Here is an 11,626-nt window from a genome sequence, read left to right as displayed (position 1 = left end):
ATATACATGTATTATTGTATTTTTGCATTTGTAAACCACATTCACCTTTCCAGCAAAGCTTTGTTTGAGGAGATCAATAAATATATATATGAATCTTGCTCTATCTTATCCAATCTTATCTTATCGTGTCTAATCTTATTTTATCTTATCTTATCTATATTATCTTGTCTAACCTTATCTTATTTTACCAATATTATCTTATCAAGTCTTATTTTATCTTATCTTATCTTATCATCTAGTCTTACTTTACATTTTCTTATCTTACCTTACCTTACCTTATCTTACCTCATCTTATCTTATTTACCTTACCTTATTTTATTTATTGCATCTCATTTTATTTATCTATTTTGTTTATCATATCTCATTTTATTTATCTTATTGTATTTATTTTATCTCATCTTAATCATCTTATCTTAATTATCTTTTATCTCATTTTATTTATCTTATCTTATCAACGACAATTTCCGTCCCGTGTTCTCAGAGATGCACACAATGCAGCTGTACGTGGTGGTGGAGGAGGTAGATGCTCTGGGCTCCGGCCACGGGGAGCCCCAGTTCTTCACGCTCAGCTGTAGCTGCGAGACCAGCCTCAAGAGTGCCCTGGAGAACTTCCTGGGCGGCGACCTCACGCTGTACCAGATCATGGGGCCGGGCCCATGGGTCACCTGGAACACCGAGGCCAAGGAGCTCAAGGTAATGCTTCCCTTTTTAAAATATTTTTTTGAAACAATTTTTAAAAAAAATTTTAGTAATTAAATTTTTTAAAATTGTTTTAGTAGAGATTTTAAAGTGCTCGCAACTGCATAAGGTCATATGAGCGCCAGAAGATTAGAGGTGTTGCAAGAGAGTAACATACATAAAAAAGAAGAAGGGGAGATACTTACTTTACTTTACTTTTCCGATCCAATGGCCATGTGGGTTCTAGCCCTTCGGTCTGTAGATGGGGAGATAAGGACGATAGATGTTTCATAGGAAAGAAGAAGCAGACCACACCAAAGCACCCGCCAACCACCCACTTGCTTTTTGTTTGTACTTTTCTTTTAGTTGTCCTCCACCGGGACTGTGAAGTATTAGCTTATCTGATCTTATTTTATGTGTGTCTTATCTGATCTTATTTTATGTGTGTCTTATCTGATCTTATTTTATCTGTGTCTTATCTGATCTTATTTTATCTGTGTCTTATCTGATCTTATTTTGTGTGTGTCTTATCTGATCTTATTTTATCTGTGTCTTATCTGATCGTATTTTATCTGTGTCTTATCTGATCTTATTTTATGTGTGTCTTATCTGATCTTATTTTATCTGTGTCTTTTCTGATCTTATTTTATGTGTGTCTTATCTGATCTTATGTTATCTGTGTCTTATCTGATCTTATTTTATATCTGTGTCTTATCTGATCTTATTTTATCTGTGTCTTATCTAATCTTTTTTTTATTTGTGTCTTATCTTGTCTTATTTGATCTTTGTCTTATTGTATCATCCTATTTTGTTTATAGTCTTGATAAGGGTGTAAAACATATACCAGTTGGTGGTAGACGGGTGCTCAAGTGTGTTTTGCTCCTTCTTTCCTATCAAACATCTATCGTCCTTATCTCCCATTCTTCTTTTTTATGTTTGTTACTCTCTTGAAACACCTCTAATCTTCTGGCGCTCATATGACGTTATGCAGTTGCAAACACCGAAAAACCTCTACTAAAACTAAACTAAAAACCTTAGTTAAACGAGCAAAAACCCTTAGTAAAACCAGCAAACACCTTAGTAAAAACCCTTAGTAAAACCAGCAAAAACCTTAGTTTTAAGGGGCAAAAAATCTTAGTAAAACGAGCAAAAAACCTTAGTAAAAAACAGTTCTTCTTGCCACTCCTCAGGGCCAGCAGCTTACTCTCCGGAGGTTCCCGAGTCCTCAGCCGCACGCCCGAGCTCAAGTCTACGGACCGTCCTCCGAGATCCGCCGCTTACCGACCATGCCTCAGAACATCAGAGGTCTCGACTCCAACTACGACACACATCAGGTACAGTAGCCCCGCCACGATCTTCACTTTTCCCCCTTTCTGTTACCTTACTGTGTCGAGAGAAGAAGCAAACATTTTGTCTGCCTTTTGTTTGTTGTATCGCTTGTTACATGGTTCGTTCATTTTTCTCTACTTTTTCTTTAACCTATCCGTCTTTTCCTGAGCCTGCCTCTTCCCCTGTGTCCATCTATCTCTGGCTATATTATTCTCTCGCTGCTAAACTGTTTGATGGTGAAAGTAAAGTTTTTCCCGTGAGTGTTTTATGGCGGTCGCAACAGCAAAAGGTCATATGAGCGCGCGTGACACATTAAATGTTTCAGTTTGGTAGGAAATTTTGAATTTTGCCCAGGAGGCATCTGAAGCCTACTCTTATCGAGTTTGGACCACAAAGGGATCTTTAACATTCGCACCTTGCACTCTGGACATCCGGGATTTTTTGCCCTTATCCTAAAAGGTTAAGTGTTAGATCTTACCTGCCATAAGATCAGGGGTGTGACTGAAAAAAAGCAGTAAGAAGGAGCAAAGGAGTAGTAGCAGAAAAGCTGCAGAAAGAGTCAGGGCAAAGGAGGTGAGAGGGTAGGGGCAGAAAGTGGAGACGAAAGCAGACAACAGAATATTGTTAGAGAGTAGGAAAGGCGGTGAAAGGAGAACATTTTGGAACAGAAAATTTTCCATCACATTCCAGATTCGAGCGCGGGACCTATTGAATGAGACGTGAACACCAGGACCTCTCGACTAAGAGAGCCCCCTTTGCGTCTCTTTGTGCTTGCAGTTTTTAAATAATAATAATACTAATAATTACATTTATACCGAACGTATAATTTATGCATGCTCTACAACATGCTGTATACGCTCTGCTACTTTGATTACCCTGGAAAACCACAGAATTCTCAGAAAGATTCTCAGCTTCCTGCGAAAAATACAGTACAAGCTGCAGATTAAATACGCTAAAACACTTTTAAAAACTGACACAATCTTTTGCTGTCTAGAGCCGGGTTCCCATTCCCACCTGGGTGAAGTGAGCGAAAGCTCATGTAAAGTGCGCTTCTTGAGGCCCCTGATGGAATTTGAACCTTCAACCTTACGATTAAGTCCAAGAGCCTGACCACTAGACTACAAAACTCCGCAATGTACATCCAATGGTTGACTTTTACTTAACCCTTCCAGCCCCAAGCGCGTATATTTTCAGCAGAGCTTTACCTCCCACCATCCCAAGAGCATATATTCTCAGTTTCGGGGGGTACCAAATTTGCTTATTTTTCTAAATTAGCGAACCTAATTAAACTCTAATTTTCATAATATTCGTTCATTTACCTTTGAACACTGTTCTATGTTTTTACCTAAATCTCATTACAAAGATACTAGATCACTTTTTAGAATGCATGCCAGTTTCTCTGAAATACCGCTGTGTTGGCTGGGACTGGGGTAAGGAAGGGCACACAAATGGCTGGGGCTGGAAGGGTTAATAAATAATAAATAGCATTTAATTTGTATAGCACACAGGGGCGTGGCGTCACTTCCAGTGAAGGTGACGCTAAGAACAAATTTATGCACAACGAATAGATCTAGATCTAGTATTGCCTACTTGTTACAGGCCTGTAAACTGTAGACCTACTATTTACGCCTCTTCGTTTCATTTTAATACTTTAATACTGATACAGGGCCACCTACTTCCATTCATGAAGAATAGATAAGTGCCGGTACAATCTTTTATATAGAGAGAGAGATCTGCTGATGATAAAGAACCAAGTTTGGCACTTAAGATGCGCACAATCACATCACATCACAATCACACACTAAACAATAACTTCCCACAGATCAACAGAAAAGCACAAATTCACAGTCAAGACGCGCATGCACTATTGCCCTCCGAGCGTCTTGACATAATGACCCCATTCCCTGATTCACTTGCAGTTCTGGTTTCCAGAAAGCAGACAATAAAACCTATTTTTAGATAGTTCGCAACCTTGCCATGTCCAGGCTGACTACCACTCCATCCCCTCTCTACCATATAGGCGCCAAATCCATCTTGGCCCTTTGGCCCAACAGTACAATCTCTTAGTGTGATGGGAGTACCTGCTGTAGCAATTTTGGCTGAGTAATGTTCTTGGTGATATCTCTTGTGTCTTCCGTCAAATGTCTGGATGGAGTATGAAAGAAACTTTTTTAGCTATTCTTGGAAAGAAAACCCTGTTTTCAACTGATTGAATCAAATAATTTAAGGATCATTTTGAATTATTTTGACCAGAATTCACACCTAAACAATGAACACCGAGATGGGTTCAGGCAGAGACACTGATTCAGGTAGCGCTGATCTGGGTTCGGCGCCCTCAGTGACGTCATACGTAGGGAACGAAAGACGCGGGGAGACCTAGGCCAAGGGGGAGACCCTTGCGACCGGCAACGGGAAGCTTACCCGCCCTCCTCCCACTAGCCTAACTATAGACACCTTAACTAAAGACTGGCGCACTTAGGGATGAACACTGAATAAGAGATTTATTTGAAAAAAATATTGTGATATTTTGTTAAGCCTTGGAAAATCGTATTCCCTTTTTTGAAAATTTCAAAAGGTGGTGCCATGGCGTCATTTGCGCTTGGAGAGCCACGCCACTGATAGCACATGTCCCCACTTAAAAGCAAGCTCTGTGCGCTTTACACTATATTATTACCCCAGCAGACCATAGAACACTCCGAGACATTCTCAGCTTCCCAGGAAGCATACAGTGCAAGCAGCTGGTTAAGCGCTCAAACACCAACAAACGGACAAGATCTTTCACTGTCTATAGCTGGGTACCCATTCCCACCTGGGTGAGGTGGGGAAAATTCGTGTTAAGTGCCTTTCCCAAGGACACAACGTCGAGTCCCTGACAGGATTTGAACCCACAACCTTACGGTTGCGAGTCTGAGAGCCTAACCACTAGGCCACCGTGCCACTTTTCTGCTCCTATTTAACCTGAGTGCATAAAACAAACACCAAACTGATGAGAAAAAACGGAATGCTTCAAACAATCAATGCTGTTTGATCTTATAGGTAACAAGGGCTGGCTAGGGTTTGGTAGAGTTTTAATAAATAAAATAATAATATATCATAAACTGGTTATACCTCCCAAAAGCTTCAAAATTACAGAATTTGTTACCATCTTTTCATTCATTTATTTTATGAGTGCTTTTACCCCTGAGCCTGGGTAATGTAATTTTTCCAGGATTTTGTTTCGCTGCAAAGATTCTAATGTGTTGTAATTTTTTTATTTTTTCACAGCCCTCCAAAATTTGGGAGCCAAAAATGAAAATAACTACATCATCCGATTCCATTTCGTCATACAGTGATAACAATTTGATAGACAGCGACTTATCATCTCCGGAAGGTATCCCTGAGCTGAAGCCCCAACAAGAAGTACCCATGGCCGGTTATCCCGCACCGTCTTTCTCCACCCTGACTCTCTCCGTACAAGAAAGTCAGGCCGCCCTGGAAGAGACGCACCCCAAAGTTCCCTGCTCCGACAACTTGACAGGAGATGACACCCAGCCCAAAGTGCTGTACCAGAGTGACTCCGACGCAATGCAGTCACCGTCAAACTGGGATCCGGAAAAGCCGGTCCCGTCTTCGAAAACTGTCATTAACGACGTAGAGAGTAGCTGCTCTGACCGGGACACAGGCCTTCCCGAAGGAAATCTGCCTGCGTTAAGCCTCCTGCGACCTAGTTTCATCTCCACAGACACTAATAGGAACGGAACCTCGGGGCCGAGTGGGGACTGGAATATGGGGTCGGAAGCTGCGCAGCTCATGAAGCAGAATGATCTAGGTCGTGAGCAAACCTCCCAGTGTGTGCAGGCTATAAGTAAAAATTACTTTGATTCAAAGGTGGAGGCGAGTCAGTGTATGCCCCCAGGACTTATGGATTTTGATGATGGAAGTCGGAGTTCTATGGATACGAATGACGACTCGCTTAAACCTGAGAACAATTCCGGTGGTGTAGAGGACTGCGGTGTTCCTCCTTCTGGGACTAATGTTCTGAGTGACCCCATTCCCAGACACAACAACAATATGGCACACTGTGTGGGTATTTCTGCTCAAGAGCAGACAGGAGAATACGTAGCCCACAGTATGATTCCCACTTTAGTGACCACGGAAAAAGACAACAGCGGAGTGAAGAGGAACAACCTCCAGTCCCCGTACAGCAGCCCGACAGCCGTGCGGACAAAACGGCACTGCCCGGTGGCGCCACCTTCTGCTTCAGAAGCCAGTGTCAGTGTCGCTCAGCACTTGTCCGCTTTGGCTAATGCCCCTGAATCCTTCAACCCCGCACCTTCTCAGCCTGACGGACCAAATGTAACTAAACCTTCTGTGAAGTCAAGTGTAGCGCCGTCTGGAGGATCGGCCACGTCCGGTCAGAGCCCCATGCCTCAGGTCCCAGAGCGTCCTCGGCCGTGCCCCCCGCAGACTGACCACAACGTCCACTACGAGAATCAGGAGCAGATAGATTTGCAAATTGCTCAGTCTCAGCAACTGTCCCGAGCGTCTCCACCCATGAGCGTCTCAGTCTCTATGCAGATGCACAAACTTGACGGGAGCGGAGACATGCGAGAGTACAACCACCCGCTGATGTGCCACACACCACCGCCTCCTTTCTCCGAAGAAGTCTCCAAGCGGGATCGCTCGTCTTCAGAACCGCCGTCTGTCATGGAAAGAGACTCAGCCAAAATCAAGGCGATGATTGACTCAGACACGCCCACTGCACGACCATCGCCCGCCGAGCCGCGTTACGGTAATACCGACGTGTTCTTTGATGACGATATTGCTGTGATGACGGAAACTCGGATGTTTGTGGGCACACAGCAGCCCTCGGGCTCCGGACACGTGCAAGGAGGCCCCGAATACATGGCCATGTCCGTACCTGCCCCAACGGCGGGTCACAGAACACAGACAGGCACACCTCCTCCCCCATCAGTCCCGCCCCCACCACTCCCAGCTCAACAGCCTTGGCTGGTACGACAGAATGCTGTAGCACCAGGCCCTGCTGTTCGCCCCCCGTTCCCCCACATCCGTGCGCCGGTCACTCACGCCTCAGACCTGTACATCACCCCGGTCGACTCTGTGCAGACGTACACCCGACCACCGCTGACCCGATCTCAGACTGACTCTGGACCGGGCGACTTGAACGGTCACTACGTCTACGACGAGCCCATCCCGGAGGAGGAAGAACGTCGTCTTAACTACCCCGGTACTGCTCACGCGTCAAGGTCAATGTCGATGCCAGTCATCCTAAATCCTGGTCAAGCACCGCCGCCACCTCCCAGAATTCCCAGTCTAGAAGGTCAACTGAGCCAGATACCTGGATGGAGTCCTGATGTGAATGGCAGCAATGTAAGGACAACTGTAATATATATCTATGTTAATTAATGGCAGCAATGTAAGGACAACTCTAGTAATATGTGAGGCATGCTGGTGAAATCAGGCGCTCATCAAAGTAATGGAATTGAAGAAGTCGGCATTTTTCTGCCGCTTAGGCAATTTTTATTGAATTTTTTTTTAAATCGGCTTACCCCTTTTATGTTCTTTTAAAAACACATTTCTGTGTGCATTTTCTTGAAAAATGCTGATTAAAGGCACAAATATTGTACATTTTCAGTTTCCAAGGACTCTCAAACTTTGGAAGTCATCAAACTTTGCTAGCCAATTTCTCACCAATTTTACCTCTGAAAATATGATAGTAAATATTCCCATGTTTGTGTGTTGGCCTTGTACAGATTCAAACGACAATGAGGAACTACCAGGGAGAGGACGGGAACTTCATCGTGTGGAGAAGCAGACGCTACAACCAGTTTGTCATCACCGTCAGGTGAGTTCCCAGCTTTAGTTTGTCATCACCGTCAGGTGAGTTCTTCTCCCAGCTTTAGTTTGTCATCACCGTCAGGTGAGTTCTTCTCCCAGATTTAGTTTGTCATCACCGTCAGGTGAGTTCCCAGATTTAGTTTGTTATCACGGTCAGGTGAGTTCTTCTCCCAGCTTTGCCCAGATTGGCTTTGCTGCTCTAAGACTAAGACAGTGCTTGCTAATCTGGGCGGTATTTAGTTTAGTTTTAGTAGAGGTTGTACGGCGCTCGCAACTGAATAAGGTCATATGAGCGCCAGAAGATTAGAGGTGTTACAAGAGAGTAGCAAACATAAAAAAGAAGAAAGAGAGATAGGGACGATAGTTGATTGATAGGAAAGAAGAAGCAAACCACACCAGAGTACCCGCCAACCACCCACTGGGCGGTATTGCTCACTCTAGATGCTAAAGGTCATTTAAAAATCATGATAAGAAAAATAGATAATAAAAGAGATATCTGTATATATATGTATTAATAATAATATATCATAATATGTTTCCTGTTAAGCATAAGTGGATATGCTCTATATAAATGCAATCCATTGTTATTATTATTATTATTAAAAACTTTGTTTTCTCACTTCTTTTTAAGTCTTAGGGTCTTGAGAAATATGTGAGGCAGCATGGTGGAATCAGGCTCTCGTCAGTTTTTGGGCATGTAGAGTTATTGGTATCATCTTAAAGCTTGTTCACTTGTCTTTATTTGGATGAAAAAAATATCCATTTTCTAGAATACAAGTCGAGATATTTGCGAATGAAGGAGGTGGGGTCACCTGTTTTCAGAGGGAAAATTAGTGAGAAAATGGCCACCAAAGATTAGTTATTTCCTTTGCTTAAGAGTCAGTGGTAACTGAAAATTTACATTTTTGTGCCTTTTATCAACGTTTTTAAGAAAAATCCACACAGAAATGAGTTCTTTAATGGGCATGAAAGGTGATGAGCCAAAAACAAAAATTTGATAAAAATCCACAAACCTGCGGAAAAATGCACGTTTCTTCCCTTTGATTATTTTGACGAGAGCCTGATTCCACCACGCTGCCTCAAATATAGATATCTCAGGGGGCTCCAGTGGCGAAGTGAGTAGTGAGTTTAGACGCAATAGTAAAGTCAAGCAAGTGTCGATGACACGAGGATCAGATGGGTGGTCACTGGGGTGTGTCCTTAAGCAAGACACGACAGCCCTAGCTGAAAAAAACAGTGCACGGCACAGTGGCGATCAGCATTGGCATGGTTGTGAAATTGTTCTATATTGGTGTAATATTGTGTATTTATGTATGTTAATTATATGTTATATTATTTATGTACATTTGTGTTTATAATTAAGTATGTCATGTATGTATATTTGCCATTATAAACTAAATCACCCTTCTGGAATCAATAAAAATGTAATTTATTTAATGATTAATTGTTTCACGACACGGTGGAATCAGGCGTTCAGCAGTTTTTTAGCATGTGGAGTTATTAGTATCAGCAGAAAGCCTATTCATTTGCGTCGCTTTTGCTTAAAAAAATACACATCTATCTTAAATAGAAGTCTAGATATTTGTGATTGAAGGAGGTGGGGGTTGCCTGGTTTCAGAGGTAAAATTGGGGAGAAAATGGCTGCGAAAGTTTGGTAACTTTTATAGCTTGAGAATCCTTGGAAACTGAAAATCTACATATTTTATGCCTTTAATAATTGTTTTTGAATCAAATTCACTTGGAAATGTGTTTTTATATGGGCATGAAAGTTGTTGAGCCAAAAAAACAAAAATTCGATAAAATGGACAAACTGGCGCAAAAATGCCTGTTTAAATTCTTCGATTCCATTATTTTGGCGAGGAGCGCCTGATTTCACCACGATGCCTCACAATTTATGTTTCTCTAAGAATGTTTTGTTTCCGTCTCCCTCTGCGCCCACAGCCACCTGCGTGAACTCGTGCACTACTTTGTGCTGGAGGAGCGGCTGCCCAACCACAGGACCGTCTACTTCCTGTACCGCGGCGGCTTCCGCTCCGAGAGCTTCCTCGATCTTGTCCGCCACTACATCGCCCACGGCATGCGCATGCCCGTGTCGCCAGATAGGACGTCCGGGGGCACCAAGTACTACATGGACCACGTCAGGCTGAGGCGCCCGTTGATTGTTCGCGTACAGCCTCGGGGGCAGGGCAAGGGAAACTCGAAACGATAACTGTAACGTAATAGACGATTGTTATTTTTGGTGTCTTTACAGAACAGACGATTGTTATTTTTGGTGTCTTTATGGGAAACTCTGAACGATAACTGTAGTGAAATAGACAATTGTTATTTTTGGTATGTTTACAGAAGACTCCAGACTATAAATAATGTAATAGGCGATTGATATTTTTTGTGTCTTTACAGAAGACTCCAGACTATAAATAATGTAATAGGCGATTGATATTTTTGGTATGTTTACAGAACCCTTCAGATGATAACTGTAATGTAATAGATGATTGTTATTTTTGGTGTCTTTACGGGAAACTCACTTTTTTTCGCTGTAACGTAGCGATGAAGTACAGAACTCGGCTGTTGCTACATCTAGAAGATAGATGCATACATTGCCGTGTTGTAGTTACTTTGATGTGTTATTATAATACGTTGATATTACACCTCCTAGATATCAGAGAGTGGCAAAACTGAAACAATAATTGGTTACTTTGTTACTGATGGCTCTTTCTTTACGGTGAATGAGTTGGGGGGGTTTTTTGGCTCTCATTGGTTGAAAATGGGGAGGCAATGATCAAGTACTTTCGAGCATCTTACTTCAGTGGAAAAGGCTTTTGACTCGCCGTCGAGAGATCGTGGGTTCGATTCCCTGGTACCCTTGCTGGTTGAACGATGTATCTTAAGGAAAGATTCTGCTTGCACCTTTTTTTCGTCAGTGCACCCAGACACAGCTTGTTTAACCCTATCTGTACGCCCTGGGGTCATTTTGTTCCCCCGGAGTTGTATTCTTCACATTATAGAATACTTCTAGAGTGAAGATCTCTTTGAAACGATCAGTAGTTCTTTAAAAATCATTTTGACAGACTGCTATGCAAAGCGTACGGATCGGATTACCGAGTAAATTTCCTCTTTGGAAAGTGGTAGCACAGAGTTCCCCACGTCTTATGGATACGATAGTAAACATGACGTACGGATAGGATTGAGTGAATGATAAGGATGGATTCTTTTATGGATGACGAAGTCGCAATGTACGGCGAGTCAATACAATGCACCAACCACACTTACTGGGAAGATATTAAGGCAATGGTAACTCTGACAAGAAGTAGGAAAAAAAAGATGGCTCCACGGTGCCCTCAATCAAACTGTTGTCTTAATTTTTTTCGACAGAGATTTAACAAAGTACATTATCTTGCCTTGCCTTATATCAATATAATTATACTCCTAACTGACAACAAATGCCTTATGTTTCATGCAGGATGAATTGCTTAGTGAATTTCCACATATTTTTGTAAACTGAGATATTCCAGTTATTATTTCAACTATTTGTATGGCTTTCTGTTCCTCTATGGGGACAGTATTCTGTCAAGATATTCAATACTTATATTCGAATATAAGTATCGAATATCATGACATATTCGACATGACCATGTATGATATTGTTCTGAAATACGTTGTCTAGACATTTTTAACGTTACGTTGTCTAGACTTAAAATTGTAACATGACATAGAAACCTGGCTTGGAATCAAAACAGCTCAGGCTAGCGCAATGGCAGGAGACAGAGTGTTTTATAGCAGT

The 11,626-nt window shown here is 42.3% G+C and overlaps 1 protein-coding gene across 2 annotated transcripts in view; it reads left to right on the top strand.

The window, feature by feature from the left end:
- LOC101845460 overlaps positions 1–10,855 on the top strand; it is a 47,091-nt gene extending 36,236 nt beyond the window's left edge. For both annotated transcript variants that reach the window (XM_005095894.2, XM_013081118.2), the window contains exons 3-7: positions 482–693; positions 1,869–2,012; positions 5,272–7,377; positions 7,761–7,852; positions 9,787–10,855. In XM_005095894.2, the coding sequence (XP_005095951.2) occupies positions 482–693; positions 1,869–2,012; positions 5,272–7,377; positions 7,761–7,852; positions 9,787–10,054 (2,822 nt within the window). In that variant the 3' untranslated portion in view covers positions 10,055–10,855. The remainder of the gene's footprint in view (positions 1–481; positions 694–1,868; positions 2,013–5,271; positions 7,378–7,760; positions 7,853–9,786) is intronic.
- The last annotated feature ends 771 nt before the right edge of the window (positions 10,856–11,626 follow it).

The sequence above is a fragment of the Aplysia californica genome, unplaced genomic scaffold (assembly GCF_000002075.1).
Source record: "Aplysia californica isolate F4 #8 unplaced genomic scaffold, AplCal3.0 scaffold00116, whole genome shotgun sequence".
In the NCBI taxonomy this organism is placed as follows: Eukaryota; Metazoa; Mollusca; class Gastropoda; order Aplysiida; family Aplysiidae; genus Aplysia; species Aplysia californica.
The sequence above is the reverse complement of the archived record's forward strand: the minus strand, read 5'-3'. Positions and strand labels throughout refer to the sequence as shown.